Source organism: Erinaceus europaeus, chromosome 13, assembly GCF_950295315.1.
Source record: "Erinaceus europaeus chromosome 13, mEriEur2.1, whole genome shotgun sequence".
NCBI classification, from domain to species: Eukaryota; Metazoa; Chordata; class Mammalia; order Eulipotyphla; family Erinaceidae; genus Erinaceus; species Erinaceus europaeus.
The window spans coordinates 49,755,531-49,782,323 of NC_080174.1; the positions used below are offsets into that span (position 1 = coordinate 49,755,531).

The 26,793-nt window shown below is 47.3% G+C and overlaps 1 protein-coding gene and 1 pseudogene across 2 annotated transcripts in view; both read left to right on the forward strand.

Annotated features, from left to right (window-relative positions):
- ZNF362 (zinc finger protein 362) overlaps positions 1-24,363 on the forward strand; it is a 43,687-nt gene extending 19,324 nt beyond the window's left edge. For both annotated transcript variants that reach the window (XM_060205837.1, XM_016188198.2), the window contains 7 exons: positions 425-488; positions 636-882; positions 5,858-6,179; positions 6,860-7,084; positions 18,920-18,998; positions 19,093-19,251; positions 22,773-24,363. In XM_060205837.1, coding sequence (XP_060061820.1) covers positions 425-488; positions 636-882; positions 5,858-6,179; positions 6,860-7,084; positions 18,920-18,998; positions 19,093-19,251; positions 22,773-22,889 — 1,213 coding nt within the window. In that variant the 3' untranslated portion in view covers positions 22,890-24,363. The remainder of the gene's footprint in view (positions 1-424; positions 489-635; positions 883-5,857; positions 6,180-6,859; positions 7,085-18,919; positions 18,999-19,092; positions 19,252-22,772) is intronic.
- Positions 23,454-24,582, forward strand: LOC107522518 (uncharacterized; annotated as a pseudogene).
- Positions 24,583-26,793: the final 2,211 nt, after the last annotated feature.

The window sequence follows — 26,793 nt, forward strand, 5'->3', positions numbered from 1 at the left end:
TTTGCCCCTTGTCCTAGTGAGGATGTTTGCACTCCAGGAGGCAGGGGTGGGGCATTTACGGAGTTTCCCTCAGGACTCCTCCTCAGTTTGTCTGTGTGGAACCCATGGTCCATGGGTGGGTTCTGCACTCTAAGGTCCTTCTGGAGGATGAGAATTGGTCTGCTGGCATCAAGGTGATGGAAGTGGGGTGGGGAGCTGGGAGTGCTCTGATCCGAAAGCAGCCTTTGCCCTCTGAATCTTGCCCCCTAGAGGGAGATGCTGAGTTCCAGACATTTTGGCTTGGAAGCATGTTTCCTGGACCTGTTTGGAGACCTGCCCTGTTACAGGATGTGGATCCCACAAGGGCAGGGATCCCAGATAGGGAGCTCATTTCCAGCCAGTGCAAAGGGCTCTCTTTTCTGTGACAGTCACTCTCTCCCTGCAGGATGGCCGAGCCTCGATTTAACAATCCCTACTTCTGGCCCCCTCCTCCCACCATGCCTAGTCAGGTAAGACCAGCCTCCCTCCCTATACCCAGTAGCCTGTGCAACGAGGTTCCTTGTGGGGTCGGGTGCGGGTGGCCTGGTGGCTTGGGAAGGAGGTCAGTGCCTGTCCCAGCCCCCCAACCCCCAGCTCCTCTCCTCTCTTACTCACAGCTGGATAACCTGGTCCTGATTAACAAGATCAAGGAGCAACTGATGGCTGAGAAGATCCGCCCACCTCACCTGCCTCCCACTTCAGCCTCGTCGCAACAACCGCTGCTTGTGCCCCCAGCACCAGCTGAGAGCAGCCAGGCGGTCATGTCGCTGCCCAAGCTGCAGCAGGTGCCTGGGCTGCACCCACAGGCTGTGCCGCAGCCCGACGTGGCACTGCACGCGCGGCCGGCTACCAGCACCGTCTCAGGTACCCTGGGTGGGGTGGAGGCAGGGTCTGGACCAGAACTTGGTGGTGGGCTAGCCTTAACTAGCAATGACCACCAGGCTTATGCCCATCCTGCTCTGGTAGGACCTGGGTAGGCACTGCCTGCCAGGGTTTGAACTTTGGGGATCCAGAGAACCCTGACCAGACTTGCTGAGGGCATGGGATGTTAGGGTCGGGGAAGACTTCCTTGGGAAGCCAGTATGACAGGTGGTGGTTGAAGAGGGGAATGGGGCAGGAAGAGAGAACACCATGTGCAAAGGGAGATGTGTACAGCAAGAATAGGACAGCCTATGTGGGTGGGTAGGCCAGATGAGGATGGTGGTGACACCAGGCCATACTTCAGCAGCTAACGCCTGGTGTGCATCTGTGCGTGTTTATCAGTATTCATTTCAGTACTCCCAGTAGTTCTGCAAGGTGGGCACTGTTAGTTAGGTGGCTTAAGTATACATTAGACTAAATAGCTGACTGGTTTTTCACTTCCAAGAACAGCTATTTCCTACTTTTCACCCCAGTGTCTCCAACAGGTGAGGAGGGAGGCAGTTTCACATCAGTGAGAGGTAGAGGCAGGCAGTGTAGTTCCAGAGCCCTTGTGTTGAGGGCCTTCTCTGCTACCTCTATTCTGCTGAGCCCAGAGAAGAAGCAGATGCAGACTGTGAAGGGCCCTGTGGCTCACACTTCACAGTTTGGTTCTTACCACTGGGCAGTGGGAGCTATGAGGGTTCTTAAACAGGGCAGGGAAGTACACACATCTGGGTTGAAGAGCTGAGTCTGGCTGTGAGTTGTCTTGGCAGAAGGCAGCATGGAGGCAGGGGATCTGCAGAGAGTGGTGACCCTGGTGAGGCAGTGACAGTGGGAACAGAGAGAAGTAGATGGATCTCAGATGTGTTGAAGAGAATGAGTGGCTGGAGCTTGCTATGGAGGGCGAGGTGGAAAGGAGGAAGAGGTGAGGATGTGGAAGGCAGCACTGCTGTTGAGATAGAATCATTGGAGGGCAATAGGTCACGAAAGACATGAACTCAGTCTTAGAGGGTTGAAGCTGGGTGGGTGAGGGGACACTCTGGGAGTGGTGTCATGGATCCTGGGGCTGGTTGATATCTACCGAAGAGTCTGGGGGACAGACCTTTTTTTTTTTTAATTTTCCCTTTTGTTGCCCTTATTGTTTAACATTGTTGTGGTTATTATTATTGTTGTTGATGTCGTTATTGTTGGATAGGACAAAGAGAAATGGAGAGAGGAGGGGAAGACAGAGAGGGGGAGAGAAAGATAGACACCTGCAGACCTGCTTCACCGCCTGTGAAGCGACTTCTCTGCAGGTGGGGAGCTGGGGGCTCGAACTGGGATCCTTAAGCCAGTCCTTGCACTTTGCGCCACGTGCGCTTAACCCACTGCGCCACCGCCTGACTCCCGGACAGACTTTTTCTGAGGGCCACTGCAGCCAGGCCTTTGTTTCTCCCTTAGTCCCCCCACCACCATCCACCAACCAGGATGCCTCTGCCTCTCTCCTCTACTCCCTCCTCCTCTCAAAGACCTAAGAATTATGGGGCTCCCTGAGCCTCCTCTAGGTCCCAGCCATACTCTGCACACTCTTCTGTTATTATGATTTTATTAAATTTATTTTTTCAGTATGGAAGTAATATTAAAAAAGTAATATAAGCATATTAAAGGAAATTTAGAAAAAAGAGAAACTAAGAGGGAAAAAAAAGGTACTTATAATCCCCAGCTCCTAACCCAGCAGCTTAGAGAGCCGTTTGGTTCATTTCCTCTCTTTCCCATCTTTTTTGTTTGTTTTTAATATGCCTGTGTGTTTTGCTGAGCTTATGGTAGGGCTGTACCTACGGCTTTAAACTTGCTTTTCTTACTCACCATTCTCATGATAAACATAGTTCCTTTTTTTTTTCTTAAGAAGATAATGCATAATCATTATAGAAAATTTGGAGGCTAGGTAATAGCTCACGCAGTGGGGCACATACTTTACTACCATACACCAAAATTGCAGGTTTGGACCTTAGCACCATGGTAGGGGAGGGGTACACTGGGGGTAGTTCCATGGATAGTAGAGCAATGTTGTGGTATCTCTCCTTTTTCTGTTTCACTCTTTCTGACGGTCTCTCTGTATATCTGAAATAAAAGGAAAAGAAATAAAATCAGCCCAAGAGCAGTGAAAACAAGTGTGTGGCACCCAGGTGCCAGCCAGCCAGCCAGCCAGCCAGCCACATACACACACACACAGACAAAAGCAAAAAGGTTTAGAAATTGCAGATAAACTGAAAGAAAATATTACCACTAGATTTATTGTTAGCATTTTTATGTTTTTTTAAAAAATATTTATTTATTTATTCCCTTTTGTTGCCCTTATTTTATTGTTGTAGTTGCTATTGTCATCGCTGTTGCAAAGGACAGAGAAAAATGGAGAGAGGAGGGGAAGAAGGGAAGAGAAAGATAGGCACCTGCAGACCTGCTTCACCACCTGTGAAGCGACTCCCCTGCAGGTGGGGAGCGGGGGGCTCGAACCGGGATCCTTATGCTGGTCCTTGGTGCTTTGCACCATGTGCGCTTAACCCACTGTGCTACCACCCGACTCCCCATTTTTATGTTTTATATATGTTATCATTAATCATAAATGGATATGATCAGTTAATTCACCAGGAAAAAATTTTTTTAATTCTCTGTCCCTAGAGAAGTCCACAATTTGTACAGTTCAATTTGTCGTGACTTTTCTTAATATTATTTATTTTCCCTTTTGTTGCCCTTGTTTTTTCATTGTTGTTGTTGTTATTATTGATATTGTCACTGTTAGATAGGACAGAGAGAAATGGAGAGAGGAGGGGAAGACAGAGAGGGGGAGAGAAAGACAGACACCTGCAGACCTGCTTCACTGCCTGTGAAGCAACTTCCCTGAAGGTGGGGAGTCGGGGGCTTGGACCGGGATCCTTATGCCGATCCTTGTGCTTTGTGACACGTGCGCTTAACCTGCTGCTCTACCACCCGACTCCCGGTCGTGACTTTTCTTGGGTGTTTTCCCGTGCATTTGCACACACACACTATATATATATATGTATAGTCCATGTAGAGTTTGGGTATATGCTTTTTTAAAAAGATATACCTATCATGTGTTCATAGTCTGTGATTTGCTTTTCTTAAAATCCTTTTTGTTTATTTGTTAGGACAAAGAGAAATTGAGTGAAGGGGAAATAGAGAGGTACTGAGGCCTGTAGCACTGCTTTACCACTCCTAAAATTACCCCCCTTCAGTTGGGGGTCAGGGGCTTGAACCTGGGTCCTTCTGCATGGTGACTTTTTTTTTTAGACAAGGTGAGACAGAGAGTAAAAGAGATATCATAATACCACTTCTCCATCCATTGTCTCCCCCTGGAGTTGTCCATGGTGCTCCTGTGTCATGCTGGGACCTGAACCTAGGGCCTCAAGCACAGCAAGGCATGCAGTCTACTGAGTGAGCTGTCCCCTAGCCCGGCTAGGCCACATCTCTTTACACAGTCCATACTGAGGACAGCCAGGTTGCATCCAATTTTGTCTGATCATAATATTGTAGGGAAGTTTCTTTTATATAGATCTTTGTGCTCATGTGCCAATGTTTATGGGCAATTGCTATAAGAAGAATTGCTTGGTCAAAAGTTTTGTACATTTAGAGTTTCAGTGGCTTTTGCCAAGCTGCTCTCCACTGAGGTTGATAAACATATACTCCCACCAGCAGTGTGTGACAGAAAACACTCTGTGCCAACTGTGACTGCTGTCTTTCTCCATGCACAAGTTTCTTGGTTTCTTTTCTTAAAAAGCATAGTTTTAACCACATGAGAGGTACCATTTTCATCTTCTTTTCTACTTAACCTAGTAATATAAATATTTCTAGTTCCCCTGCTTTAAAGGAAAAGCATGACATTACAGAAGTAAAAAGAGTTCATTGTTATAGAATCAGAAAGTACAGCTAAACCAAATAAATAGTTTTAATTATTCTTGATTCTATCATCTTACATACTTTTTTGTGAATACATTTATCTCTTTTTTTTTTTTTTGTCTCCAGGGTTATCGCTGGGGCTCAGTGCCTGCACTATGAATCCTCCTCCTGGAGGCTATTTTTTTCCCTTTTTGTTAATTGTTGTTGTTATTATTATTATTGTCATCATTGCTGTTGTTTTTGGATAGGACAGAGGGAAATGGAGAGAGGAGGGGAAGACAGAGACGGGGAGAGAAAGATAGACACCTGCAGACCTACTTCACTGCTTGTGAAGTAACCCCCCTGAAAGTGGGGAGCTGGGGGTTCGAACCGGTATCTTTATGCTGGTCCTTGTGCTTTGTGCCATGTGTGCTTAACCCACTGCGCTACTTCCCGACCCCCCACATTTATCTCTTTTTAAAGGTTTATTTTACTTATCACATATGAGAGATCTTCCAACACACATGTGCAGGCACACACACACACACATGAGTCCTACTCTGGTACATGCTGTGTTGGGGATTGAACTGGGAATGTCAGACATACAAGTTCAGTGCTTTACCACTTGAGCTATTTCCCCAACTGCTATGTATGCCTTTCATTCTCTTTTCTCTTCTTTTCTCAAATATAGCCTTCTTTTTGGTGATCAATTAACAACTGATAGAAGAGATTGATCATAGTAACGTCCCTAAAATTGCCTAGATTCACTTACCTTGAATTTTTGCTATTATAAACAACACTGTACTGAACATCTTTGTGTTTTGTTCCCCCCCCACCCCATTGTGGTTTGAATTATTTCCTAAGTGCCTCTGTTATCTAACTCAGTTGAGTCCTTAGGCATCTAAGGCATCTCTCTCATTTAATTACCCTGGGCAATAATTTGCAAAGGAGAGGGGAGACTCAGAGAGGTAGCATGGCCCGCCAGAGTCACACAGCTGGGGATCTGGGCAGATTGGCTTCTGCAGTTGCCCTTACCCTCTCCCCCATTGTGTCTTCATCTTTGTAGGTCTGGGGCTCTCCTCCCGGACCCCGGCTGTGAGCACTTCCGAGTCAAGTACGGGCACGGGGACCAGCACCCCATCCACACCCACCACCACCAGCCAGAGCCGCCTCATCGCCTCATCCCCCACCCTCATCTCAGGGATTACCAGCCCCCCCCTCCTGGACTCCATCAAGACAATCCAGGGCCACGGCCTGCTCGGCCCCCCCAAGTCCGAGCGCGGCCGCAAAAAGATCAAGGCGGAGAACCCAGGGGGCCCACCTGTCCTCGTAGTCCCTTACCCCATCCTGGCCTCTGGCGAGACTGCCAAAGAGGGCAAGACATACAGGTGGGCTTTGGACACAGGCTTAAACTGAAGGTTTCCCCGGGAGCCAAGGAGGGTCCCAGGGACTCTGGGTAGAGGCTAAGGTCTAGAGACGTTATATCCTCTTCAGAGGTAGGCTGGGCCCAGAGCCAGCCCCCACCATAACCTGGGGTTGTGGAAATCCATTCCCTCCTATTTTTTAAAGCAGTGTTCTCAACCCTCTGTGTTAGAATCATCTGGGGGAGTTTCCCCATAGTGTCAGTGCCAGAGCCACACCTCCTAATTCCCATTCAGTTTGTGGGGGAGAAGGGGGTCCTGTTCTTAGAGCCAGGTATCAACTTTTTTTCATTTCCCTGAATGATTCTAGTGTGTGCTGGGGTAAGTGTTAGGGTCCCTACCTCCCCCATAGGTGTGGCCCTGGATAAACCTTCTCTAGGATCAGAGGTTCCCTTTTCTGTGGCTGTCAGCCTGTTCCCTAGCCTACTGTAATTATATCCCCAGGTGGAAGCGCTTTCCCCTCCATTTTGGAGGGCATCCAGGCTGGAATCTTGCCCCTTTCTTTCTCAGGGGACCTGAGCCCCCAAGACTCCTCACAGGGAAGATCTATCTCAGGCATAAGGTCTGTGGTTGCAGAAAGTTTCCCTTGGGATATACAGGCAAGAGTGGGGCTCTTCCCAGGTGTGAACCTGCCTCTTGCCCCACAGGTGTAAGGTATGTCCGCTGACCTTCTTCACCAAGTCTGAGATGCAGATCCACTCCAAGTCGCACACAGAGGCCAAGCCCCACAAGTGCCCACACTGCTCCAAGTCCTTTGCCAACGCCTCCTACCTGGCCCAGCACCTTCGCATCCACCTGGGTGTCAAGCCCTACCACTGCTCCTACTGTGATAAGTCCTTCCGACAGCTCTCTCACCTCCAGCAGCACACCAGGTGAGTAGCCTGCCTGGGTTATCCCTCTGCAGCTGGTTTCAGCTCAATGCTTGGCTCCTGGTGCATGGACCTCGTGCGAGGAGGGGTGAGGACCTTCTGTAGCTGCCGATGGCCCTCGGGCCATTTTCTTTTCTTTTTTTTCCACAGCACTGCACAGCTCTGGTTTATGTGCAGGGGACTGAACCTGGGACTTCAGAGCCTCAGGCATGACAGTCTGTTTGCATAACCATTATGCTATCTACCCCCTAGGGGCCATTTTCTTTGCTTGGCATTCAAGAACTTGGTTGATGGGACCCCATTGGTCTTAGCTCTCACTCCAGCATTTCTCATCTGTAGGTCTTTGCATATTCTGTGTCCTTATCTGTAACATCCTTTCTCTTTCTCCCTCTGTTTCTCTGACTTTCTGTCCATCTTACAGCCCAGCTTCCTCTAGGAAGCTGTCTCTGGTCCCATGGCCCTATGTGTTCCTGACACAGTGATAGTGGGTTCTCTTGTGTTTGCTCTCTGGTGTATTGGGAGCTCTCAAAGGCAAGTGCTGGTCTCTTCCGCCTCCACACTTCCCAGTGTGGCACATCATAAGCACTGTAGCATTTGTTTGATAGTTGTGGTAAACAGAAGCAGCTTTTATAAGACATGATTCATTTAGTATTTACAGAGCTCTACTGTATAGGTCTGTAGTTCTAGGCGCTGGGAATACAACAGTAAACAAAACAGACACAAACCCCTGCCCTCAGGGGACATACAGCCACGTGGAAGGGAGAGTTGAAGATACACATGCTTTAAGGAAAGAAAAGTTTGTAAGGAAAGAAGAGTTTGTGCAGGGAGTACATCAGAAACCCTGCTTACCAAATGATAACACTCCGGAGTTCACCAAGACTGCAGTTTGTATCTTTCATGAGCTTTGCTGTGTTTGCAAGCATCAACACTGTGAGAGTCAAGGATAAACTAGGTCGCCCCCCGCCACCATAGAGTTTGTAGTTTACATAAAACCTTCAGATCTTTTCTACTTTGAGGACTGGTGTTAGATAGAGGGACGCTATTTTTAATTTGATTTTTTTGTTGGTATTTATTAATTTATCTCATCTATACAGTGGTTTTTGTATGCCTTACTCCAGGTATGCAATGTTGTGTCTGTTAAACTAAGCATAGTGGTGGTAGGGCCAGTTAGCAGTCTGCTTGTCTCTCCTGAGGTATGGGTTTGACTACAGAAGTTTGTTTCCGAGGTTTTCTGATTTTGTCATTACTTTGATTTTCTTCAGTTTTGCCAGGCATATGTCCATTGGTATGTGGGGCACGGTGTTGCTTAGAAACAAAGTCCCCATAGTTGTATGGTTAAGAAATAAGAGCACGTGATACTAAAGTTTGAAAGTCAACTCTTGTCAGGTAACTTTATAAGCCCTTGTGCCATACTTTTGTGTGCGTATAAATGTTCTCATGTTATCTAAGATCAGGAACCTAGAACGATCCACGTTGCCTCTGTCAGATTGTACCTTACGGTGGGCATTCCTTCTTTTCAGAGACTGCCCTTCTTCCCTCCCTCCCTTCCTATCTTTTTTCTTAGCCTCCAAGGCTTCACTGGGGCTTTGTGCCTGTACAATTTTACCATTTCCAATAGATTTTTCTTTTCTTCTCTTTTCTTTTCTTTTTTTCAGATAAGAGGTTGAAAGCCAAAGAGGGAGAGAGAAAGACAGAGAAAGAGGAAAGATACCACAGCTCTGCTTCACTACTCACGAAGCTTACTGTTTGTGTGGTGTTTCCATGTGGGGTGATTTGAATCTGGACCTTCTGTTAGAGTGAACTATGCATTCTCCCAACCCCAGGAATGACTATCAGTAACTATTAAAGCTGGCCTCCCACGAGCTACGGAGCACAGCCCGTCCAATTTCCTGGAGGCCTGGGGAGGCCTCATTCCCACAGGAGAAATACAGCCCTTGGTTCTTATAGCCAAGTTTGTCATGCCTAGTTAGGTGAAATCTGTCTTTAAATGTGACATTTCTGGCATAGTCACAGTTAAAAAATTTTATTTGCGGGGTCGGGCGGTGGCGCAGTGGGTTAAGTGCATGTGGCCCAAAGCGCAAGGACTGGCGTAAGGATCCCGGTTCGAGCCCCCGGCTCCCCACCTGCAGGGGCGTCTCTTCACAGGCGGTGAAGCAGGTCTGCAGGTGTCTATCTTTCTCTCCCCTTCTCTGTCTTCCCCTCCTCTCTCCATTTCTCTCTGTCCTATCCAACAACAAATTGTGTCAACAAGGGCAATAATAATAACCACAACGAAGCTATAACAAGGGCAACAAAAGGGGGGAAAAATGGCCTCCAGGAGCGGTGGATTCATGGTGCAGGCACTGAGCCCAGCAATAACCCTGGAGGAGGAAAAAAAAAATTATTTGCCTAATTATATTCTTTTAGGAAGAAGAACAGATTAATAGTCAGCCTATTCACAGAACTAATGGTCATAAAATGAAATGGGTCTCAGCAAAGGCCCTTGGAATTTTATTTGTTTGTTTGTTTGTTTGTTTTTCCCCTTTTTGTTGCCATTGTTGTTGTAGCCATTATTGTTGTTGTTGATGTCGTTGTTGTTGGATAGGACAGAGAGAAATGGAGAGAGGGAGGGGAAGACAGAGAGGGGGAGAGAAAGATAGACACCTGCAGACCTGCTTTACCACCTGTCAAGTGACTCCCCTGCAGGTGGGGAGCCAGGGGCTCCAACCCGGATCCTTATGCCGGTCCTTGAGCTTTACACCACGTGCGCTTAACTTGCTGCGCTACCGCCTGACCTCCTTGTTTTGTTTTCTTTCTTACTTACTTTCTTTTCTTTTCTTTCTTTCTTTTTTTTTTAGACAGAGCACTGATCAGCTCTGGTTTATGGTGGTGTGGGGGATTGAACCTAGGACTTTGGAGTCTCGGGCATGAGAGTCTCTTGTGTAGCCATTATGCTATCTACCCCCACTCAGAATGTTTTCTCTTTTTTGTTATAGTGATTTAATAATGATTGACAAGATTGTGGTATAAAAAAGAGGTGTACAATTCCATACAATCCCCACCACCAGAGTTTCATATCCCCTTCCCTCCTTTGGAAATTTCCCTATTCTTTATCCCTCTGGGAGTATGGACCAAAGATCTCTTATGGGGTGCAGAAGGTGGGAGGTCCGGCTTCTGTAATTGCTTCTCCATTGGACATGGGTATTGACAGGTCGATCCATAGCCCTAGCCTGTTTCTATCTTTCCCTAGTGGGATAGGGCTATGGGCAGGTGGGTTTCCAGAACACCTTGGTGAGGTTATCTGCCCGGGGAAGTCAGGTTGATATCATGGTAGCATCTGCAACTTGGTGGCTGAAAAGCATTAAGATATAAAGCAGAGGGGGTTGGGCGGTAGTGCAGCAGGTTAAGCGTAAGGACTGGCTGGAGTCCCCGGCTCCCTACCACAGGTGGTGAAGCAGGTCTGCAGGTGTCTATCTTTCTCTCCTCCTCTCTATCTCCTCCTCTCTCCATTTCTCTCTGTCCTATCCAACAACAATGACATCAATAACAATAGTAATAACCACAACAATGATAAAACAACAAGGGCAACAAAAGGGGAAAAAAATAACCTCCAGGAGCAGTGGATTCAGTGCCCCAGCAATAACCCTGGAGGCAAAAAAAAAAAAAGATATAAAGCGGTCCGGGAGGTGGCGCAGTGGATAAAGCGCTTGACTCTCAAGCGTGAGGTCCTGAGTTCAAGCCCGGCAGCACATGTGCCAGAGTGCTGTCTCTCTCTCCTCCTGCTTTTCTCATCAATAAATAAATAAAATATTTTTTAAAAAAAAGATATAAGGCAGAACAATTTGTTTAATAATCAGGAAACTAAATGTAAAAGAAGAGCAGATAAAATTGGGGTCTTCATTTTGGAAGGAGCTAGGAAGTATTTTAGCTACATTCCAAGAGGCCCATGAATTGACTAATTTTTTACTGAACTAACCAACTAATATGCAGGTGGGCTAGGGGTATTGTCTGGGAAGATGGTGTCAGAGTTGAGGATAGGACTAGAAATCTGGATAAGGGCAGAGAGAAGCTCCCAAATATGAAGAATGTATATAAATACCATTAACTGTAAAAATCCCATTGATCTGACCTAGGGCCCATGTCTGCTCATAGTTAGCACGGGAGCCTGTGTAACCTCTGCATCCCGTCAGTCTGAGCTTGCGTTCCATGGTCACGGCTAGGAGCATTCTGGGCTGCACTCATTTCAGAACCAGTCTTCATCGAATGGCAGGGTATGTTGACCCATCCTCCCTTTGGAGAGAGGGGCGATTTCTACCTTGTTGTTCTTCATTGAAGACAAGGTCCTGTGGAGGCCCACAAGAGGGTTTATGATGTTGTTCCTGATGGAGATGACCAGTGATGGTGGAGAGAGGGATCTGTTAAAAGTCTAGGCCCATCATATCTATGTGGGAATCCAACAATTCCCTGACTAGGGCCCCGGATGATGGAGTGGCCTGGAAGTGACCAAAAGGGGCACTTAGAATGCTTTCTAGTAATTGCGTAGAGTCGTTTTATAGACAAGAGCAAATATCTCTTCCTTTCCTTCTTTCTTTTTTTTTAAACTTCTTTTTTGCAGAATTAATGGTTTATAGCCAATAGTAAAATAAAATACAATAGTTTGTACATGTGTACATTTCTCAGTTTTCCACATAACAATTCAAACACTAGGTCCTCCTCTGTCTTCCAGGGCCTGAACCCTCCCCCTTACCTCTGAGTCTTTTATTTTGGTGCAGTATACCTTTCTTTCTGCCTTCCTTCCTTCCTTCCTTCCTTCCTTCCTTTCTTTCTTTCTTTCTCTGTTTTTCTTTTTCTTTCACCATCACTGTTATCTCTAGAACTCAGTGCCCACATAACAAATTCACTGCTTCTGAGAGCCATTTTTTTTCTTTGTCTTTCTTTTTTCTTTTTCTTTTTTCCTTTTTTTAAATTTCTTTCTTTTATTTGATAGAACTGAAAGAAATTGAGAAGGAAGGGAGTGATAGAAAGGGAGAGAGAGGGGCCAGGCAGTGGCGCACCAGGTTAAGCGCACACCATATGAAGCGCAAGGACCTACACAGGGATCCAGGTTCGAGTCCCCAGCTCCCCACTTGCAGGGGGATCGCTTCGCAAGTGGTGAAGCAGGTCTGCAGGTGTCTCTCTGCCTCTCTCCCTCCCTTCCTCTCTCAATTTCTCTTCATTCTATGAAAAAAAAAATTGAAAAAGTGGTCACAGGAGCAGTGGATTTGTACTGCAGGCACCGAACACCAGCAATAACCCTAGAGGCAAAAAAATAAAAATAAAAGGGGCAAGAGAGAAATACACTTGCAGATCTACTTCACTGAGTGAAAGTTTCCCCCTGTAGGTAGAGACTGGGAACTTGAACCTGGACCCTTGTGCATAATAATATGTGGACTTCACAAGGTGTGCCACTGCCCACCCCACATGTTGTTATCAATAGAACTATTACTTTGAAATGTCTTTGACAATCCATTGGTTTATCTATGTCTCTTCATTTTTACCTTATTATTTTTATTATGTTAATTTTTTTCTGTATTGGATAGAAACAGCCAGAAACTGAGACAGAAGGTGGAGAGAGACAGGGAGAGACACCTGCAGGCCTGCTCCACCACTCTCAAAGCTCCTTTCCAGCCTGTGGGGACCGGGGGCTCAAACCCAGGTCTTTGAACCCAGGTCCTTGCACACTGTAACACATGAGCTCAACCAGCTGTGCCATCACCCCCCACCCCCTTATTATTTTTCAAATTCCTTTTTGAGGCCCAGGAGGTGAGTGAGGACCTCAGGTCCTGGGTTTGATTCCTGGCACCACATGAGAACACCAAGGACGCTATCAAGTTTACTTTCATGGGTGGTGGAGTAACCTTAGAGTCTCAGAGTCTCTCTGTCCCTACCAGTTTCTCTCTAGAAAACATAACAGTTGGATTGGGATGCAGCTCAACAGCAGCATACCAGTAGAGGACCCTGGTATGTACTCATTACTGCATTAAAAACTTCTTTTAGGGGGTCGGGCGGTGGCGCAGTGGGTTAAGCGCACGTGGCGCAAAGCGCAGGGACCAGCCTAAGGATCCCGGTTCGAGCCCCTGGCCCCCCACCTGCAGGGGAGTTGCTTCACGGGCGGTGAAGCAGGTCTGCAGGTGTCTATCTTTCTCTCCCCCTCTCTCTGTCTTCCCCTCCTCTCTCCATTTCTCTCTGTCCTATCCAACAACAAAAGCAACATCAACAATGGCAATAATAACCGCAATGAGGCTGCAACAACTAGGGCAACAAAAAGGGGGAAAAATGGCCTCCAGGAGCTGTGGATTCATGGTGCAGGCACCAAGCCCAGCAATAACCCTGGATAAAAAAAAATTCTTTTAAAAAACATATGCTTGTCAAAATATTTATTTTATGATTGGGAGAGGTCAGAGCACTGCTTCGCTATTTGCAATGCCAGGGATCAGATTGCACAATCAGTGAATGCAAGTCCTGGGTTCTACCCACTGAGCACCTGGATGCTATTTTAATTTTTTTAATATTTATTATTATGTTTTTTATTTGATAGGACACAGAGAAATTGAGATGGGAGAGGGGAGAGAGAGAAAGACAGAGAGATACCCGCAGTACTGCTTTATCACTTGTGAAATATACCCCCTGCAGGTACAGACTGGGGGCTTGAACTTGAGACCTCACACATGGTAAAATGTGTGCTTAAGCAACAACGATAAACACCAAGGGCAACAAAAGGGGGCAAAAATAAATAAAATGGCCTCCAGGAGCAGTGGATTCGTAATGCAGGCATCAAGCCCCAGTAATAACCCTGGAGGTAAAAAAAAAAATGTGGGGAATTGGGCAGTAGCGCAGCAGATTAAGCGCACATGGCGCAAAGCGCAAGGACCGGCATAAGGATCCTGGTTCGAGTCCCCCGGCTCCCCGCCTGCAGGGGGTTTGCTTCACAGGAGGTGAAGCAGGTCTGCAGGTGTCTATCTTTCTCTCCCCCTCTGTCTCCCCTCCTCTCTCGATTTCTCTCTGTCCTATCCAACAACAATTACAACAACAATAATAACCACAACAAGGATAAAACAACAAAGGCAACAAAAGGAAAAAAAAAAAAAGTGTGCTCAACCAGGTATACTACTGCCCAGCCCCTTGTTTTAAATTTTATCATATTTCCCTTGCCCTCCCCAAATTCTAACAGGCTAGTGGGAACCAGGCACCATTTAAGAAAGACTTTATTCAAGTTTACACAAAGATAGCCTCCTAAATTCAGGATTAGAGTTAAATCAAAGAAAAAAAAACATTTTCTTTTTAATTGCCCTTTTGAAGATAGAACATTAACCATAATTAAATCAGTTCCCTCCAACTGCAGGTCAGAATTCTGATCTGCTGCCCTTGGGCTAATTAATCTGCGTTGCCAAGTTGTTTGCTTCTAGGCCGGCCTTGGCCTGGGGCAATGTGTGGTCATTGTGATGGTCAGCATAGAAACCTGTCCCCTCAGTCTGTTCCCTGAAGTATAAAGAGCCAGGTGGTCTGGTAAAGTCCTTTACTGAGTCCGCCATCATTTTTCTTTCAGAAGTTTCACTTTCCTTTTTTTTTTTTAAATAAATTTATTTATTCCCTTTTGTTGCCCTTGTTGCTTTATTGTTGTAGTTATTATTGTTGTTGTTATTGATGTCATCATTGTTGGATAGGAGAGAGAAAGGGAAGACAGAGGGGGAAAGAAAGACAGACACCTGCAGACCTGTTTCACTGCTTGTGAAGCGACTCCCCCGCAGGTGGGGAGCTGGGGGCTAAAACCGGGGTCCTTACACCAGTCCTTGTGCTTCGAACCACCTGCGCTTAACCCACTGCGCTACAGCCCGACTCCTCAGAAGTTTCACTTTCTGACCTGCAGTTGGAAACACAGACTTTTAGGCAAGTATGAAGAGAAAATCAAACCCATTAGTAAGATTTAATAATGCTGACCTATTTATTATAGCAATTAATGGTATCATAGTGGAGAGAAATGGAGACTATTCAGGTATAACGCATGGTGGGGCTGGGTTGTGGCATACCTGGGTGAGTGTACATGTAGGCCTATTTTAGTTATATTCCAAAGGGCCCATGACTATCCTAGTTTGTTTGGTTTTGTTTGTTTGTTTGTTTTTGGTTTTTTCTGAGCCTGACATCTGATATGCAGGTGGATCCAAGTTATTGTCTGGGGAGATGATGTCATGGCTGGAAAAAGGACCAGAAAGCTGGATTAGGGAAGAGAGTAGCTCCCAAATATGGGAAAGATGTATAAATATTGTTGACTGTAAACCCATCAATTTGATCTGTTGTGGGGCCCTTATTCAGCTTAGGAGTCTATGTGACCTCTGCATCCCTGTAGATCTGAACTCACTTTCTGTAGTTATGAGTAGGAACATTCCAAACTGCCCCAATTTCAGGACCCATCTTCCTCAGGTGGTAGATAGAGTATGTTATCCAGCCTCCCTGCAGAGGATGGAACATTCTCTACTGTTGTTGATCCACACTGAGGGCAAGGTCCTATGGGGGCCCACAAAGGAGTCCATTGTGTTGTTCCTGATGGAGATGACCAGTGACAATGAGAGAGGGATCTGTTCAAGGTCTAGGCCCATCATGTCTGTGCACACAGGTTTTATAAACACCCATTAATTAAGTCCTTTTCTTCTCCATGTTCTTACAGTCTCTCTCATCACCCGCCGTTGGAAGTCCATGGGTATGGCAATGGGCTCAGGGAGGCAAAGGCACATGCCAAGGTTATCCTACTCAGATGAGGCAGAAGTGAGATTTGAACCCAGAGCACTGTGAAAGAAGGAAAACCCCATGGAGGATGCAGGGGGTAGAGGTGCTAGGTAGAAAAGAAGAGTGTGTTGAGAACTTGAGGTCCTAGAGAGAGGGTCAGGGTTGGCCAGAGAGCACGAGTTTCTAGGCGGTGGTGATTTCCTCTTTACCATGAGTGTGGGAGTCACGGCTAGGTGCTCCTCTGGTGGGAATGTATCCTGTGGCTCCTTCTGGATACCCCAAACTTGTGACACTCAGGAATGTGCAGGTGGAATAGGAGTTCTCACAACCAGGCTAGCCCAGTGCCATTCATGAGCTGGGCCTTGGGTTTGAGACCAGCTAGTCCCTGCCCATAGGGTCCTTTCTGGATGAGGAACAGACAGAGGCAGGCAGCCTCCCCTGCAGGCAGAATCACCCATCAGAAATGATTACCAGATGGGCCTGGCCAGAGGGACCTTGGTTTGTTTGATGAGTTTGTTAACAGGCAGAGCAAACCCAGTCAGTGAAGTATGGGCTGGGGCATCAGAGGGGAGGAGCCTAACCCTTTGGCCAGAGGTAGATTCTCCCTGCACCTAAAGTTCTTTAAGATTCAGCAAACAAAGTTCAGACCTAGCTGGCCTTTTGCTTGCCCACCTGGTTGGCAGAGAATTTTCCAGAACTCATGGCTAGAGGTAGGTCCAGGGTGATGATGGATGGGCTTGAGGGTGCAGGGCATGACACCTCTTATTTTTGTGCCAGCCCCAGAGCCACATTCACCACCTCACCTCGATTGCCTGCACCTCACTTTGGGCCTTACCTGGGCTATGGTACAAGTAAAAGCTACAGCACAGATAAGCCTGAAATACGCATCAGTCTTCTAGCCACTGCTCCCAAGTCACCTTCTCACTGAGACACCCTCCCCCCCCACACACACACAATGGCTCTCGTTTATAATTGCATCCCCATCATGGTCAGCACCAGGGGAGCTCCATGGATGGTGGAGAGATGAGGTTGTGTCTCTTGTTCCCCTCTTTCCATTGCACTATCAAAATAAAGGAGAGAGAGAGAGAAAGGGAAAGAGAATTGGGCCCAGGCAGTGGTGTACCTGGTTAAGCACACACATTACAGGGTACAAGAACCCAGGTTCAAGACTCAAGACTCCACCTGCAGGGAGAAAGCTACACAAATGGTGAAACAGGACTGCCGGTGTCTGTCTCTTTACCTCTCGATCTTCCACTCCTCTTTCAGTTTCTCTATCTCTGTCAAATAAGATATATATATGAATTTATGTATTCTTGAGGAAGATAGGAAAGAAAAAGAACCAGACATCACTCTGGTACATGTGCTGCTGGGGACTGAACTCAGGACCTCATGCTTGAGAGTCCAGTGCTTTGTCCACTGTGCCACCTCCCAGAACGCACACACACTCACACATTTTTTTTTTTTAAAGAAAACCTAGAATCCAGAAGGTCTCTCAGTGGCACCGCACATGCGTGAGGCTTGAGTTCACTCCCCAGCACTGCACTAAAACAAGCTCCCTTCCCATAAAGGAGCTCAGGGCCTGATTGCCAATGCTCTGCTTTTCCTCAGGGCTTGCTGTCTTCTGCATGAGGTTTTCTTACTGGTTTCATGCTTACTATTTTTTTGTTTTGTTTATTGATAATCTAAGCACCTAGGATAGTTCTTTGCACCTATATAGGTATGTGGTCAAATAAAAGTTGAATAAAGAACTGTCAGTCATATTGGCAGATGCTTAGTGAGTGCTGACTCTGTGCCAACACTTGGTCAGACCCCCTGACACATAGTATCTGCACAAAGCTCAAGGAGGTTGTGACTGTTTTATACCCATTTTGCAGTTGAGGAAAGAAACTGAGGCTCAATGCTTTTCACAAAGGTGACACAGTTAGTAAATGTTCACCCTAGGATGAGAAACCAGAAATGGAGGACTGATTTTCAGGGCCACCCTGTCCTGACTTCTCTCAATGGCTGGACTGATCTTGTGGTCATTATGGACATGTGCCTAATGTGGGAAAGAGGCAAAGGATAAAAATTGGGGACCAACAAGAGAGGGATATCTGCTTCTGAGGGTTGGGGGTTGGGCAGCGAATTTTCTAGAAACCCTGTGAAGTTATGCTCTTTTTAATTTTTTTAAATTTATCTTTATTTATTTATTGGATAGAGACATCCAGAAATTGGGAGGAAGAGGGAGATAGGAGGAGAGACAGAGAGACACCTGCAGCACTGCTTCACCAACATGTAAAGCTTTCCCCCTACAGGTGGGGACTGGGGACTAATACCCAGATCTTTGTGCATTGTAATATGTGTGCTCAACCAGGTGTGTCACCACTGGGCCCTAGTTGTGCTTTTTTTTTTTTTTTTTTTGCCTTGAGGATTATTGCTGGGGCTCAGTGCCTGCACCACGAATCCACTGCTCCTGGAGGCTATTTTTTCCCCTTTTGTTGCCCTTGTTTTTATCGTCATTGTGGTTATTATTCTTGTTACTGATGTCATTGTTGGACAGGACAGAGAGAAATGGAGAGAGATGGGGGAGATGGGGAGAGAAAGAGAGACACCTGCAGACCTGCTTCACCATTTGTGAAGCGACCCCCCTGCAGGTGGGGAGCCAGGGGCTCGAACTGGGATCCTTGCGCTGATACTTGCACTTTGCGCCATGTATGCTTAACCCACTGCGCTACCACCTGACCCCCCAGTTGTACTCTTTTCAGTCAGTGGTCTGAGGGTGAGTCTAGAAGAGAGTGGGGCAGAACACAGTCAATGCAGGACACCCCATGGCTAACTGGAGGCTGAGCCCTACCTCTGGATGGGCTCTGATGGAACGATGGGTTTAGCAGGAACTTGTGGGGAGCAGGCAGCTCTGGCCACAGGTCAGAGGTGGGAGGTGGCCAGAGAAAGAAGTGATGGTCTTTGAAGTTCCCAGGCTCTTGCCCTGGTTCACTCTGAGTGTGTGGAACAGAGATGGAGTGGCTTGGGGGACAAGCATGGCTAGCCATGAGCTTGGGAGCTGGAGCTGGTCTTGGGGTGACACTGGGGGACTCCACCTTACCAGGTTGCCCATTACAGAATCCACACAGGCGACAGACCCTACAAGTGCCCACATCCTGGCTGCGAAAAGGCTTTCACTCAGCTGTCCAACCTCCAGGTGAGTGTCCACCTGCCCCTGCCAGCACAGGGAGCATAGGGTAGGGGGGGAGGAGACCCTGTCCACTCCTGATGCCTTGCTGTGCTCCACATAGTCTCACCAGCGCCAGCACAACAAGGACAAGCCCTACAAGTGTCCCAACTGCTACCGGGCCTACTCGGACTCCGCCTCCTTGCAGATCCACCTCTCGGCCCACGCCATCAAGCATGCCAAGGCCTATTGCTGCAGCATGTGCGGGCGGGCCTACACCTCGGTGAGTGCCCAGGGTCCTGAGGGAGCCTTTGCTTCTCCCCACGTTCCAACCAAGGATGCTGAAGCCCAGAAAGAAGTGATCCAGTGAGGGCTTCTACTCCCCCATTCAGTTTTTGGTGACTCCAGCCTATTGCCCAACCTCTTGACAGCCTTTAAATTGGGTTCCCCAGGTGTATTTTCCCCCAGGCCCTGGGACACCCAAGGTGTAGTACTGGGGGGCATGGCACCCTTCCCTCCAGAGTCAGGGAGTTATGTAGGACTGCCCCCAGTGGGGGAGCTGCAACCCCTAAGATGACCACAAGGTGGCACCATGACTTGACCCAGTGCCACCTCTTAAGAAAAGCCTGAATAGTGCTGGAGAGGTCTTTACACCCAGCCTGGGTGGGAATTATATCCAGTTCTTGGATAGGAATTCCTCTAAACAAGAGTCTTTCAGCACCCAGAAGAGTAAATCAAGATGAGTCACTTAAGTGTGTGATTCTGCCCATGATCATATATTCTGGTTAATAGACCCCCATGTACATACCCAGACAAAGATCTCTGAGCCTTGGCTTCCTCATCTGCAAAAGAGGAGGTGACAGTTCTGACATCATAGGGCTATTGTCTGGCAGAGTCAGCACTTAATAACCTTTAGCTGACACAATTATTTATTCACTCAGAGTTTACTGAACATTTGTGTCAGGTGCCAGGGAATCGGTGAATCAGAAAGATGTATCTTTTGTCCCTGAGAGGTTAGAGTCTGTTGCTGAAGGCCGATAATAAACAAGCAACCCTCAGGAATAAACATGTCGTGACAAATTGCAATCACTCTAAGCAGGGTTGCTCAGGTTAGACCCATATTGACCCTTGGCCAGGAACTTTTTTGCTGGAGGACTGGCCTGTGGACGTAGAATGCTTAGCTGTATCCTTGACCTCTTTCCACTAGCAGTGCCCTCTCTAAGTTGTGACAACCAAAACTCCAGACCTCACCAAAAGTACTCTGGGTGAGAGCAACTGGTTCAGTCTCCTCTGTTTTGAGAGCCACTGCTATAAAGGAAAGTATGTTTTGAAAGACAAAATGCATTTGGGAAAGAAAGATAGGTTCAGATAGTAATACTTATTTATATGAAACCTTGAACAATAATTAACCAGGTGAGGAGAAAGAAGGAAAGAGCCTACTGTGCAGGAAAGCAGTGAAGGCAAACACCCCGAGGTGTGGATCCAACCTGTGTGTTCCTACAGCTGAAGGAAAACTAAGTCACTGGGGCCTGGGGCTCTGCTAGGGAGTTTAGATACTTTCTCGATGCAGTGAGTGTTGGTGAAAGGTCACTCTTGCTGCAGAGTCTTAGGTAAGATGGTCTGTAATAATTGTCAGGATATTCAGGGCCTCTTGAGTGCTGAGCATGTGAGGTTTATCTTTCTCTAGAGTTCAAAGGACAGAAGAGAGTTGAAAAGACTGAGAAGTCAGAACCCCCAGGATGCTATAGAATAAGAAGGATTTCATTTCTTCTTCTTTTTTTTTCACATAGTGGGTTGAATTTTAAACTACTTTGACTACATCAAAGAAACATTTCAGTATAGTGAATGTCTTGCTTCTACCAGCTCCTTCCAAACTATGTTGCCTCAATTGTGCACTTATTTTTCAAAATAAAACCTGTATCATATGGTTTTGTCTAAATGTTTCTTTTTTAATTGCAAGATGGAGGCCAAAGTACTACTTCTCCATTTTATGCGTTGCCAAGGGTCAAACCCAAGGCCTTATGCATGGAAAACATGTATTCTGTGCTGAACCACCTCCCAGTCCCCTCATCTGAAAATTTTCACTTTGTGTCTTTAAACATAAGACCTTTTTTTAAAAAAAAAAAAACATACTCAACATGTCTTTATAATGTTACATATTCATTCACTGTTAAATCTTCAACCTTCTCAAACACCATATCAGCATTCAGATTTTCATTGACTCATGAATACCATGATTGTATTTACTAACAGTTTCATTTTATAATCAAAATCCAAACAAAATTTGGATCTTGCATTGCACCACGACATGACTTTTTAAAAAAAAAATTTTTTTTTGTATTTATTTCCTTTTGTTGCCCTTGTTTTATTGTTGTAGTTATTATTGTTGTTGATGTCATTGTTGTTGAATAGGATAGAGAGAAATGGAGAGAGGAGAGGAAGACAGAGAGGGAGAGAGAAAGACAGACACCTGTAGACCTGCTTCACTGCTTGTGCGACTCCCCTGCAGGTGGGGAGCTGGGGGCTTGAACTGGAATCCTTATACCAGTCCTTGGCTTTGTGCCTCATGCGCTTAACCTGCTGTGCTACCGCCCAACATTTTTTTTTAATGTTAGAGAGAACTTGAGAAGGGAGGAGAGAGAGAGAGACCTGCAGCTCTGCTTGACCACTTATGAAGCTTCTCCCCTGCAGGTGGGGGCCAGGAGCTTGAACTCGAGCCCTTGTGCTTTGTAGCATGTGTGTTCAACCAGGTGTGCCACCACCTGGCCTTTGACATGGTATTTTTTCAAGTGTGGGTCTCCCCACCTCTTTTTCCTTTGCAGTATGTTCACTGAAAATCAGTTTCCCGATGTGTTGCTCGCTTCCTTCTAGTGTCATCTAATAGAAAGTTGCTACAGTACTGGAGGGACCCCTCTGCCAGAGTTTGCACAGATTGAAGTATGAGGTCACAGTGACAGGTAGGGCCCCAAGCACTGCCTCTCGGCTTAACGTGTTTGTGGGCCTGCAGGTGTGCCTTGGGCAGCTCGAGCATCTAATCATGGGTACCTCATGAGAAGTACTCATCAGAGCCTGTGGAGACGCCCAGTTTGTGCTTCCCAGAGTCACCCGCAGATAGGATCTTCCTTCTCCCCCAGGGCAGACAGTATGAGTGCAGAGACCAGGGCTCCTCCTGCCACCTGGAATGAAATGTAGACAGATGCTGGGGAAAGAGCCCTCCTCTCAATCCTCACTGCATGCTGAGACCTTCATTCACCTCACCTGAGCAGGTTGATGACGGTGTTGCTCCCATTTCTGCTTGCAGAGTAGAAAAGTGAGGCTTGGAGCATCAGGTGAGTTAGCTGAGATTCCACTGCTAAGAAATGGCAGATCAAGTCTCAGACCCAGGCCTGTTGCTTTGCCCTCAGTGGGAGCGCCCACAAGATATGGGCAGCCATGCTTAATCCTACAGGCAGGCTGAGGTTTGCTGCGGGTACTGGCTACAGCCAGTTGTTTTTAGGCAGCTGGCCTGGCCCTAGAGAGTTTCAGGTGGGCACTACTGAGGGCAAGCGTAGTGCCTGGAAGCTCTCCAGCTAGCACATCATTAACTCGAACTCTGGTAAACATGCCAGCCCTGCTGGTGATGTCGCACCCCTAGAACCAGTGCCTAGTGCTTCTTCTGCCATGGCTCCCACCCCCAAAGCTGTGACTGTGCAGCCCTAGCTGCCTTGTAAGGAGCCCTCCAGTGGCCACCGTGGGAACTGAAACCTTCCCTGCTTCCCTCACCAGTAGTCTTTACATGTTCTGCAATGTCACCCCCACCCACAGGAGACCTACCTGATGAAGCACATGTCCAAACACACAGTGGTGGAGCACCTGGTGAGCCATCACTCACCCCAGAGGACGGAGTCCCCCGGCATCCCGGTGCGAATTTCCCTCATCTGAGCCAACCCAAGGCGCCGCCCCGCCCTGCCCTCAGGCAGACACAGACCCAGGCAGCACCAGGCCCCCTGACTCCCTCCAGGAACAGCCGAGCTCTCTCATGATCTTCCTGACCTTCCAGAAAGCCTGGGTTGCAGACGCCCTGCCCAGTCCAGCTCTGGGGGCAACCAGGCCAACTGCAAGATTCTGGACTGTTTTGGTGGCATCCAAAGACTATCTCAGAGCACTTTGAACCTCTCTGTTGGGTTTTCTTTTTGTTCCCCACCCTTCACTTGCTTCACTGTTGTTTTTTTGTTAAAGTTTGTTTTGGAAATGACAAAAAGATATTTATTGGCCAAGAAGTTGGTGCTGCTAAGACCGAGAAATTAAAAGAATCGGACAGATGGACACAGAGAACTAGAGGGCAGTGGGGTACTTTCTCTTGCCCTGACCTCAGGCCTTGAGAGAAGACTCAGGCCTGGGTATCTGGACTGCAGACAGGGGTCCCCAGGCAGGAGGGAAGCAGCTTGAGCAGGTCACTCATCCCTGGGTGCCTGACTCAAACCTCTCAAGCTATGTGCCCTGGGCATGACTGAGCAGAGGGATGCAGCAACTACCACGGCTGCCCAGACTTCAAGAGGTGAAACTAGAGAGGTGCTGGGAGATCTGCAGGACCAAAGGGTGCAGCTTTGGGTTGGGCTGGGCTCAGGCCCAGGGAAATTGGGTGGGAATGGGCTGCGTAAGACCTGCCTTCCCCACCACTCTGCAGCCCTGCAGACCACCCCAGTCTACCTCGGTGCTGGCCAGGAAACCTATTGGCTACCTCTCCACCATCCCAGACTGGGCAGGGGGATGGGAAGGGAGTAGGCCTGGGGCTGGGAGCCACCGCCCCCCCCTTCCTCCAGATGGGGCAGTGCCCAGGGGCGGGTGGATATTTGTCTTCCCTGTCATGGAGGGAGATCCCCAACCCAGGCCCCAGGCCCCCCCCCCCCCCCCCCCGGCAGGGAAGGGATCTTCGGGGAGGAGGGTCCAGGAACAGACTCTGCCCTCAGCCCCCACAGACACACCCCAATCTGAAAGCCATGCGTGTCCATGTATATAGGAACTATGTACAGAGCCCGGAGAAGGCCCCCTCCATCCCCCGGGGAAAGACAAAAGAAAACTAGACAGAAACTCATCTATATATTCTGTATCTGGAGTTCCGTTTTGAATATTAACTGTGTTATTTTTATACACTTTTTAAGCCTTAACTCGCCATTGATTTACCAGTTTAACGTTTCCTGGGGTTTCTTTTCCCGTGGGGTTCTCTAACCCTGCCCCCCTCCCCTTTGTTTGACTTGCGTCGTCTGATACTCAGTATTGTAGCTTTTCGTCCGCATGTTACTACCCTGTAAATACGCTGTTAAACATACTGTTAACACCCCTTTGCTTTTTTCTATGGGACCTCCAGGCCACCATATTTAGAACTAGTTACCTTATTAAAAAAGAAAAAACAGTCTGTTGGCTTCTCAGTCTGCATCTAGGTGGCAGGGAGGTGTGGGCAGGCGCCTTTTGATGCTTGGGAAAACGAGTTTGCATTCTATTTAAGGAGTGGGGAGCAAAATGAAAAATCAAATATGAAGGAATACACTAGAGGGGGGGATAAGAAACAAAGGACTTCCAAACCCTCTGCTCTTTGTATTTCTCTGTTGTGAAGAATAAACTGTACCTGCACCTGCACCTGGGTGGCAGTGGTTTATGGAATGCTCTGTGTGAAGGTGGGGCTGGGGGGCACTTGTCCACTGCTCTTCCCCCCCACCCAAGCCTCACTTCTTCTGTTGAACTGAGTGCCTGGAATTGACCTCACAACCCTCTGTGAAGTGGGTTGTGAGGTCAAGAAAGTGTGGTCTATATTGTAATGAAATGACAGGGACATAAATTCAGCCCAGACATTTTTGTTTGGGTTTTCTTTTTGTTTTTCCTTAGTCCTAAAAGCCTTGTGCACTCTGGGGGTGCGCCATGGGGGTGCGCCAGTGAGGCTCCTGTCCCTGCTCCCATAAGGAGGGGCAGTCACCACTTGTTTTTCCATCTCCTTTGAAGGTACCCTGATTTGTGGAAGCACTTGAGGGGACCAAGAAGTTCTCTTCACATTTTCAAAGGGAGTCAGTGCTGTGGTTGCCTAGGAGGAAGAACTGGGAATTCAGTCCCCCCAAATTCTATCAAGGAGAGTTCTGCAGGGAGAGAAGAGACTTGGCCAGGAGTCACATGGAGCTTCCAGTAAGAACTCACTCTGAGCACTCACAGTCCTTGGCTGCAGGAGATAGCCCCAACTAAATGAGGGTTATTATTTTATTTTTACATTTAAAGTTGTGCAGGCCTGCTTTGGGACTCAGTGATGTATCCTCAGCTCTTCGTGCAATTCTGTTCTTGGTTAGCAGCTCCACTCACAGCCTCAGGTTTCTGACCATCTAGCTTCTATTTCCTAGAAGTCTAGCTGGATCCTCTCAGTTCAGGCCAACTTCCGGAATCATCCCTGAATTGATCACTCTGATCAGGATGTCTGTACTTGATTGGCTTAAGTTGTACTAGAGCCCATGCACTAAGCCAGGAGCAAAGGACAAAACCTCCAGCTGAAGGATATCTTCTCCAAAAACAGAATGTTTTCCCATCAGAAGACTGACTAGGTGACCCTTCCTCTCGTCAGGAAGGGCTGCATCCATAGGATAAGTCACTGTCCATTGGTGAATGCTGGGTTGAGAAGACAGGCAAGCTGAGTAAGAAAGCAGATTACATTCGCTGGACCACTACAACCACCTCCACAAGGTGGCACCTCTGTTTTACATATAACTAGGACTTGCCACACACTGAAGAGCCAGTTCCTAGCTGGTTCCTAAGCCAGTTTTTACCAGCTCACGCTGAGTTCTGAAGTGGCTGAGGGGTCATAAGGGTCAGTATGTGCGGCCTTTGGTGACATGGTCATCATAGCAGGCTAAGGTAGAGGACATTTTCCCTCCAGAAAAAGGGATGTGTGAACTTAAGGTCATCGAACAATAACCTGTTCTTAGGTACATCTAGTTTTCATTGCAAACGTAGAGTCCAGAGGCTTTCTAGTTTAAGATGGGATACACTAGGTGACTTCAACTACATCTGAGAGATGTCTGATGCCTCTTTATTTCACCCAACTACTAAATAAGTCTTGAAATGGGGATGAAATGACTTATAAAATGATCAGACTGTAAAAACCATGAAGGGTGTGGTCTGGGAGGTGGTACAATGGATAAAGCACTGGACTTTCAAGTGTGAGGTCCTGAGTTCAATCCCTGGCAGCACATGTACCAGAATGCTGTCTGGTTCTTTATCTCTTTCCTATCTTGTTTATGAATAAATCAAATATTTAAAAAGTAAATAAATAAAACCCATGAAGGTTGGGCCAGGTCAACAGCCAAAGTGCTGCCCTACCTGGGGAAAAGTGGGGTTTGTCCATGAGAACATAAGGGGTTCAAGGGATACGGAGGCAACACCTTCCTCTCAGAGCTGTCCCAACTGCGAGTATTTCAGAGTCTTCCATCAGATACTTTTCTTATGTCTCAGGCTCTTTGACCACCTTTCCTTGAGGGCCTTCACACACCTACCTACTCAGAAACTGTCTTTTTTCTCGAGTGGAAGAAGATTCTAGACAGCAGCCATTGATGAGATAACCTATCTCCCAGACACTTAGCTAAGCAGCCCATGGACCCCATGGCAAGGAAATGCCATTTTGGTGGGCTTTCACACTCCAGAAGATAGGGCCACAAAGACATTTTGGGAACAGTTTATTAGAATGCCTACTTAAATACATACAAACTATACTTAATAGTTGCGGGGAGGGAACGACCAAACCAGTGAACTCTAGGCCTGATTTCATTTATTTATTTATTTAGCCTCCAGGGTTATCGCTGGGGCTTGGAAG